Source organism: Euphorbia lathyris, chromosome 9 (assembly GCF_963576675.1).
Source record: "Euphorbia lathyris chromosome 9, ddEupLath1.1, whole genome shotgun sequence".
NCBI lineage: Eukaryota > Viridiplantae > Streptophyta > Magnoliopsida > Malpighiales > Euphorbiaceae > Euphorbia > Euphorbia lathyris.
The window spans coordinates 65,451,335-65,461,005 of NC_088918.1; the positions used below are offsets into that span (position 1 = coordinate 65,451,335).

A 9,671-nucleotide genomic window follows, 5' to 3' on the forward strand; every position below is an offset into this window, starting at 1 on the left:
AATAATTAGAGTATTTATGTAGAAGTAGTTTGCCAAATATATAAAAATAGAATAATAAAAGACTTATGGATTGAGCCAACATTTATTGGATTGGAGGATTAGATTTTGGAAATAGACATGTCATAGTAACATCTCTATCCAAACTACTTTCCACCTTCATCAAACTAAAACATTCTCTTTTCTCTATCATTAACACTCAATCTGCTTTCTACCAACTTTTATAAATTACTCTTCATTTTTTCAATTTTATAGGTTTGGCATGTCATTTTCCTTTTTAAATATTTAATCCTCATCTTTCTTTAAATATTGAGCCTTATTAGATGAAATTTATTTTTTTTGGGTAGAAAAGGAAAAGAAAAACGAACAACAACAAACTACTCAGGAATTAGCCTATGAAAGCTAACCCCAATCCTATCTTCTAAGAGAAGAGGAGAGATGAAACTAGGAGAAACAGGAAGGGTAGTAACGCCTAACGTCCCTTCATGGCCCGCCGCCGCCAAGCGATCAGCAACACGATTCTGCTCTCTAAAAATGTGTCTGAACTCTACGAACTCAAAGGAGGAGCAAAGCCTTTTAATAGCTTTGATGAGGTTGCGACTGTTAAGACCCATAGAATGATTCTCAGAAATCATTTTGATTGCTTCCAAATTATCAGACTCCACAGAGAGCCTCTTAACACCCAGCCTTTTAGCAAGATTGATTCCAGTAAGAATAGCCCAGAGCTCCGCAGAAAAGGAAGAACCCAACCCTAAATTCTGGGAGAACCCAGAAAGCCAGGCGCCCCCTGCATCTCTAAACACACCTCCAACCGCAATCTTACCGTTACTGAGGCAGGAACCATCAGTATTCAGCTTCACAACCCCCTCTCTTGGCCTGCTCCATCCCACGAGATGGACATCACAACACTGAGAGGCTCTGGCAAGGGACTCTCCTCTGAAACTATCGATAATAGAGAAAAGTTTTTTCGAGAAGAAATTAGCTAAGTTTGTCATAAAAACAGTTTTATCTCCAAAAATCTACTCGTTTCTCCATTTCCAAACTTGGTGACAGATAATAGCAAAGAAAATGTCACCATGCTCCATGTATGGAAGCAACTTTCCTCTAACACCATCAGAGAACTAGTCGACCTCAGAATGTGCCATGAAGGAAGAGAAAATATGGCGTGGGAGAATTTTCCTCCAAACCTCTTTACTATTAGAGCAATCTCTAAGAGCATGGCACAAAGTCTCATCATGGCCTCTGCATCTACTGCAAGCTCCAGAATCAGCCAAGTGCCTTCTGTGCCTATCCGAATTAGTAAGAAGCCTGTCCTTAACGCCCAGCCACAGGAAACTCCCAATACGGAAAGGAACTTTAAGGGTCCAAATCGACTTCCACACATCCGAGGGAGGATCAGATCTAAAGAGAGAGAAAGCTTCAAAGGCCGATTTGCAAGAATAAACTTCATTGTTAGTCAGCGCCCAACAGTGCCTATCCAAGTCTTCCTCTTGATTACTCACCTTCACTCCCCGCATTCTAAGGAGAGTCTCAAGGCTAAAGAAAGTATCAAACTTTGACCAGATCCAGTCCCCTTCCGAGTCAACCACATCGGCAATCCTCCAGTTGCGTATATCACTAGGCGGGGGGGGGGGGGGGGGGGGGGGGAAGAACACACCTCAATTAACGGTATATCCCCAATCCAGTTATCAAACCAGAAACTAATGGACTTACCATTCCCCACCTCCAGGCCAACTCCCGAGCAGAACTCATCAAACACAGCACTAAGTCCTTTCCAGAGGAAGGAACAATTAGCAACTCTCTCTTTCGGGCCCCCGAAGATTTTGTCTTTCCGATACTTACCACAAAGGAGGCGAACCCAAAGAGAGGAGGGGTTTTACCACATACGCCAAAGGAGTTTCATTAATAAAACTTTATTATTGTCCTTTGCTTTCCTAATACCCAGACCCCCAGAATCTTTAGGCTGGCAAACCTCACTCCAAGGCACAAGATGGATCTTCCTGCCCCCCGCAGCTTCCCCCCACAGGAACCTACGGTTAATCTTGTCAAGATCATTAAGCACAGGATCCGGAAGCTTACAAGCCTGCATGATGTGATTGGGAGCAGCACAATTAACAGATTGAATTAACGTGAGGCGGCCAGCGAGAGATAGAGTCTTGGCTTTCCAAGTGGCACACTTCGAATTAGCTTTATCCAAAGTCTCTTTGAAGGAGCCTTTAGACACACGCTCACTGTGGAGGGGAACGCCCAGATACTTCCCAAGAGAATCAGTAAGAGGAATACCTGAGAGATCACTTAATCTCTTACAGACTCTCTGATTCATATTCTTAGAGCACATCATCCTAGATTTCTGGATATTAAGCTTCTGCCCCGAGGCCGAAGATGAAATTTAATTAATGTTTCAAATTCTAAATGTTGTTTATCAAGGAATCATTTGAAAATGATTAAGGTAATAGTTAAGATCAAATAATAATTTTCATTATTATTTCTGATAAGATGTAAAAGAATTAATGATAAATATGAATAGGATTATTGTTATTGTCTAAATAAGCTTCATTGTTAATAGGGTTAAGGTGCAAAAATACCCCTAACGTTTTGGGTAAGGAGCAATTTTACCCCTAACGTCTAAAATTGTGCAATTTTGCCCCTAACGTTTGTAGCCATGAGCAATTTTACCCCTAACGTTGGTAATTTGGGTCAATTTCAGACACTATTATAAAACACATATATTTTTATTCATTATTTTGCACCAATTGCATATCAATTCATACTAAAAAAAGTTCATGTTTTTTGTAATTTAATAATAGAATTGGAGATCAATATTTGTAAATTCGGTGGATTTTTTGATTTTTTTTGTCTAATTCATACAAAAGACAGAATATTTTTTTTATTTTTTTATTTTTTTTCACATCTCAACATATGTTTATGATTTGTTACTGATAAAATGACGCACATGTGAAATGTAGATGATAAGATTCATGACCGAATAGACAGTTTGATGAATTATTTCTGAAATTGACCCAATTTATCAACGTTAGGGGTAAAATTGCTCTTGGCAACAAACGTTAGAGGTAAAATTGCACCATTTTAGACGTTAGGGGTAAAATTGCTCCTGACCCAAAACGTTAGGGATATTTTTGCACATTAACCCTTGTTAATATATAGTATTCTACTTATATTATTTCTAATTAAATACAAATATTTGTCTATATAAACTGTTGTATATAGTTTATTATTTTAATATAAAAGAATGTGAGACTTTTATATGGTATCATAGCTACAAAAGTTTAAAACTCAAAGATTTTAATTTATGGCTTTACATCATCCTCCGAAAGAATGAAAAAGAAAAAGAAAATATATATCTCTTATGTGCTTCTTTGATGCTTGATTTAGAGAAGGTTTTAATGAGTTTGATACATCACTAAGAGGTGTTCTTCCATCAATCGTTTTGCTTTTCCCTCAAAATTAAATTCATGGGCACAAACTGAGAAAAATGTTTTATGCCTCTTCTCCCTTTCCCCTCTTCCATTAGCCGGTTGTAGTTTTCTAGGTGGAGCCAAACCCTAAACGCTACTAATATCCATTGGCCGAGTTTTGCCAAAGTGTTACAATCACTCGATTTGGTTTAAAAATCCGTATCAAGAAAAGTTGTTATTGTAATCAAAATAATTAGAAGATGCATTTTTTTTAAGTCTATCATACATAGAGCTTATTATCGTCTTCCAATTTCACTGATTGGCCCAAACTGGATATTTTTCTTTTCTTCTTTCTTTCTTTTGGTGAGATTTTGAACAGTCTTGAAATTTTGAAGGCTCAGAGATAAAGTAGCAAAAATAGGCCCTATTCAATAAGTATAAATAAAAAATAAATAAATACATAGGGGAACAGTCTCCTTAAATAACTGTCTGTTCCGCTTCTCTTCTGAATATTCAGAAAGACTTAAAGGATAAAGTTTGGATTGCAAACACTATTTTGCGGATTTAGATTTCCAAGAAGTATATATTTTATTATTTTTTTTATGTTATTTACACCTTTTATGGTTTGTTTTGCTCATTGCAGTTGTTTTTATCTCGTTGTAGATCTTGTAAGGTTTGATTCCTTACCGTTTTACTTATTGTATTTTCATTTAATGAAACTATATGCATTTCATCAAATAATAATAATAATAATAATAAAGTAGGAAAATAAATTACATAAAAAATTACTTGAAAATGACAATTTTTTTATTACACTTAACAGGTGATCTAATAAAAACATTCAATTTAATATGAAAAAATATTTTAAATACCTAATTAAAGATACAAAGCATTTTCTACAAACATTTGACTCCTTTTCAATGCTCCTTTGTTGGAGGATGCAGAAACTGACTGAGTTTATTAACAGCGAAGGCCACATCTAGACCAGTGAGAGTAAGGCATTGCAGCGTGCCCAGAATACTCCAGTACTCATCACTCCAGAAAGTACTTAGTATGATACACGGCCTAATTCATTTTCGATGGCCTGAATTATATGATGAATCATTGAGGAACTGCTCCATGTTATGGGGTCGACAAACCCTCTGCTACCCCTGTCCCTCCAACCCTGCTAGACTAGCAGAACACCATATATTAAACTCCCTGTCAATCTGAGAAAATACAACTCAAAACAGAAAAGGACCAAACAACCTGAGAAAATAGGCATTAACAATAAATTGGCAAAACCCTAGTATGGAACTCCCTTTGTCATATTTTGTCTTCATTCCGAATCCAATTTCAATTACTAAAAGGGAAACATAAATATTTTACTAATAGGGTGTTCTGCTAGTCTAGCTCACAGTTTGATTATTTTTAAGATTTACTAACACAAATTTGAATAGGAAAAGTATTCATGAACACATATTTGCAATTGAGAGACATTGTACCCAGTTGTAGAATTTAACAAGTACAGAATGTATTTTACCAGTCATTGCAGTACTGAGTTATGGCCTCCAACTTTCAGTCACCGCCATCCCCATCTTCTAGAAACAGCTGTGGCAGGGGGTGCGAATGGAGAGTTTATAACTCAACACACACCGCTAAAAACGCAAACATCAGCTACATATACATTTTATTAAGACATCTAAGAAGAAGCTTTTCTTTCCGGGAAAGGAGAAAGTTTAATATGAACTCCGAATTAAGTTTCACTTTTAACCAGTTTCTTACATCACATCACTACCTTCTTTTAATGCTCACCGGAAAATTAATCTATAGGTTCGCTATGTGGATCCAAATCTACATCCAAATCTACGAAATAAAAACATGAGACCATGTTAGTGCACCATATTTGCATAAACAATAACAGACAGCTAAATGAAACAGACACCAAGCATTGGGAAATTGCTAGGTTACAAATTAGATGTTGATTAATATCTCATATCATGTACTAAACTCTAAGGCCTTCAAATGAATTGAATTGCCTGTACACTAATGTAAGAATGTAGTGTAGCTTTCCATGAGTTCGCAAAGCCATAAGAGCAAGATGCAGAACATACAAGGGAACAAAGATCATGGCTTTTCGAAAACTGGGTAATTGTAAAAGATAATTCAAGATGGCTAGCTTATATGATGTCGACTCAACAAGAGTGGAATAGGAAAACCAAGTAGAATTACCAACCTAAATGTTTGACAAGGAATTTAACTAAATATAGTTGGTTTGGGTTATATATATTGAGATAATGACAAAATGATAGATTTCGAAATAGCTAGGAATTAAACTTACTTAAACTTACCTTCCAAAGAAAATTGCTGCGGTTTTAAGGATTCAGTTCATCTGTAGTTTGAATAAATAACAGCAATTACACTACCCCTTTTCCTTGGTTTTTCCATCACTGCAAGTCTGCATCAGGATAATGTCTAACATAGGCCAACAAATGTTGTTATATATTGTTGGTCACTTCTTGTGTATCATACATCATTTCTTGTGCAAAACAAGGTCATTCATTGCACCATTTCCTTTTTTTATCTTTTAATAATTTCTTCAGAGTTTCAACTTGAGATGCTGATGAGATAGGTTGAGTCCATAACTTTCTTCCATATCATGCTCTGTGTTCTTGCAATATCAGTGAACATGCAAATTTAATTCTTCACCTCAATGCAGAACTCTGATATTAGTCAGCATTAAAAACTAGGCTACTATCTGTGTTCGTAATACATTGATAATGACACTTCAAACCATGTTCTTTACCTTATCTGCTTTCTTCAAGATGCTCCATTTGCCCATAAGATCCATGAGGTGTTATCCTGCTAGCTGCATCACCCATAGCTCGAACACTGTTATTCTCCAAGCCACTTTCAAGCCAAGCCAGGTTACTTATATCTGTGGCTATTGCTGCCAACTCATAACTTGGAAAAGATGGGGGCTCTAAGAAGTCAACAAATTCTGGACCCAACAACGAACTATGAAAATTAGAGTCATTTTTTACCTCACAACAACAATGGCCACATTGGCGAGGAACAAATTGCTCAATGTAAACCCCATCAAGCAATTTGCAAATCCCATCATCTGGTGTTGAAACATTAATTAAAGGTCCTTGCCCTGGAACGGATCTGGAAAATGATGAAGTTGTTTCTGGAGCATCGATGGGATTATAAATGCTAAATGCACTAACACGTGCTGTGGGACGGAAAATTATAGGTGGTTCTTTTGCTTTGGCATTTGATGGGATCTCTGATTGTGTCTTCCCTTCACTCTGATCATCCATGATATCCGGGGAGCTTATGTCTCTTCCTTCTAAGGATTTGAATGAACTGGTATCCCCACAAGACAGAGTTTCTTCAGATGATGCTTTAGCTTTTTCGAAGTTAGCATCCTGATCTACCATCCCAGAAGCCACTCTTAACCTATCACGTTCGGTGCTCCTGCGTCTTAGGGTGGAATTCCAATGGTTCTTGATTGCATTATCTGTTCTCCCTGGAAGAAGCTTTGCAATTACTGCCCATTTGTTTCCATGTATAGCATGAGCTGCAGCTATAATACGATCCTCCTCATCTGCGACAAGTTAATGTTATGAAATAAACTTTGTTCATGGGGAAGCACTAAACATCGAAAATATATAGTCATTCAAGCATAGATAATGGACAAAGTTTAATATAGAAACATAATTTCTATTAAGACAAACAAATGACATTGAGATAATAGACAAGCAAATGATTTCAATTTTACCCTTAGCTTATGACAAGTGAACAATTCTCCCCATCACAATTGACTACTAATGCTTGCAGGTATAAATCTTAACTCTATCATTAAGAAGCCCAACTCCTTCAAAAAGGAACCTCAAAGGGAAAAAATTGTCGAAGGCTCGCAGAAGGAACTTTGGCTCATTAATCAACCAACATGAAATATCTTAACGAACCAGCTCACAACTAGGGGTGAACATCTAGAGCATAAAGCTTATTTGAAGATGGCATAACATCAAACTATTTTGATGATATATTGAATTGTATCTGAAAATTGCTTCTTTTACTTAGTTATTTACACACAAAACTGAACTTACAGCTGATCTTTGACTTTATTCTAATAACTTTCAAGAAAGCTAAGTAACCTGTTGTGTGGATTTAGCGAAAGATAAATAAACGAAAATCGAAAACACAGATTTTACGTGATTCACCAACGTTGTGTTAGTTAGTCCACGGGCAGAAGGAGAATAGCTTTTATTAAGGAAGCGGAAAAACAGATTACAAATTAGGGTTTACATAATAGAGTATTTATAGTACTCAATCTATCCTAAACCGACTTAGACCCCACGATGTCGCTTCCAAGTAGAAAACCAAAAGCCAATACTAATCCGAATAGGAAACAAGATATACGTCGGGCTGGGGGCGACTCCGCCCCTGGACCCCAGGCCAGGGGGCGCATGGCCCTCCTGGACCCCCCCCCCCCCCCCGACTCGCTGACCGGGCAGCGAGACCCTGTTACTTCCTATCGTAGTGTGTTATACAGATTCAAGACATTATAACCGAATATTAGTCATTGTTTAACTACATATTACTCTGGCTAATCTCTTGTAATACTGCATAATAATTCAACTCAATTAAGGGAGATAAATCTTTGCATAGAAAAATCCACCGAAGACAGAGGGGAAAGGGCGAATTGTTGCAAAGTGAAATTTACAGGTATAATATGTTTAGTTTCAGCATAAGAGTATGATAAGATCTTATAGCCACAGAGACGAACATGATCGTTTTTCTTTTTCTTTTCTTTTTTTAATGACATTAATATATATCCTGATCTCCCCTTAAACTATGCATCTGTTTGAGTGTCTGAATGTTTGCACAAACACATAATCAGTTATTCTCCCAAGTAGAAAGCATATGAACTACAAGGATTCAATTCAACAATTCCAGATGCCAGTGGGCAAGAGGACGGTGACACACTTCGCCCCTAAATAACAGATACAATAACTCAAAGATGAAATTTGAAAACTAAGAAGTTGCCATTTGCTTGCAACCCATACCAAAATGTAAAGATTCATATTTAATGCTAATTGCCTGACAGAAGATAGATTGAACATAATTGGCATTTCCAACATGAACTACATAATCATAAACCTAACTAGCCCTAATTAGTTGAAAAAATTGAATCATCAATTACACTCACAATAGTTCATCCTTGACAGAAGAAATCAACACATGAATCCAGCTAGCTTACCCCCAATTCAAATATCACATGTAAATAAGGTTCGGGTGAAATTACTACTAACCAGAAAAAGGCTTGCGCTTAACAGCGGGGTCTAGCTGATTACACCACCGGAGCCGGCAAGACTTGCCAGATCGACCGGAAATTCCTCGTGCGATCAAGCTCCAATTCCTGGCCCCAAACTTGCTCACTAATCTACTCAAAACGGCATCCTCTTCCGGAGACCAAGGTCCTTTAACTCGGTCTCTGCATGCGCGGCTGCTCCCCCTTCCGCTACCGCTCCCCTCCCCTACAGCCAACAGTAAATCGTCTCCACTTCCGCCGCCGCAGTCTTCTCCAGAGTTGGCACCGCCGATTTCGACGATTATCTTGTCTTTCGCCTCGATTTCCATTCCCCCTTCCATATCTGTCTCTTCAATTGTACTTCCGGTAAAGAGCCACTCCTCTCCGGTGTGTTAAAAAGAGCAAAGACAGCTGAAGGCTGAACTGAAGTGCAGTGGTTTCACCCAATGACCAAGATACCCCTCCTCGAGTTGATAAAATAAAAGGATAAAATCCAAATTTGCCAAGAGAAATGTACATTTTGATCCCTAAACTTTTGAAAATAAGATTAATTTTAAACAGACTGATTTATTATTATTTTACTCGTACTTACATTACGATTTAACCTTTCAAGTATCAATTATCTAAAATACTAATTTTAACAATTTGTCAAAATATCAGTATTTAAATCTATTAGATATAAATTGATCGCAAAAACTATCTGAAATGTATACTATATTATTAAACAGTTACAAATAACTTGTTAATGTATACGAAATTACTTAAGTTTATCAACACACTTGTTTGAAAAATCTCATGTAACAATCGAATAACTATCAAATCAGTTCGTTCAATTTTTTTTTTGTTAGATATGTGATAAAAAAAATGGTACTTTTACAACATTAGAAATAAAATTATATTATTTCATATTTCATATGTTCCAGATAAATGTGAACTTCCCTAAAAATGGTAATGCAAAT

At 36.8% G+C, this 9,671-nt stretch overlaps 1 protein-coding gene across 10 annotated transcripts; it reads right to left on the bottom strand.

The window, feature by feature from the left end:
* Positions 1-4,179: 4,179 nt before the first annotated feature.
* On the bottom strand, positions 4,180-9,142 carry LOC136206155 (transcription factor MYB1). 10 transcript variants are annotated; one of them, XM_065997101.1, is made up of 5 exons: positions 8,714-9,142; positions 6,199-7,002; positions 5,744-6,056; positions 4,936-5,258; positions 4,180-4,586 (listed from the first exon to the last, which is right to left on the bottom strand). In XM_065997101.1, exons 1-2 carry the CDS (start codon positions 9,051-9,053, stop codon positions 6,200-6,202), a joined length of 1,143 nt encoding a protein of 380 aa, XP_065853173.1. In that variant the 5' UTR covers positions 9,054-9,142; the 3' UTR covers positions 4,180-4,586; positions 4,936-5,258; positions 5,744-6,056; position 6,199. The 10 variants fall into 10 exon arrangements, with proteins under 10 accessions (XP_065853173.1, XP_065853171.1, XP_065853168.1 ...); XM_065997099.1 differs by having other exon boundaries at positions 5,744-6,063; XM_065997096.1 differs by having other exon boundaries at positions 5,744-6,115.
* Positions 9,143-9,671: the final 529 nt, after the last annotated feature.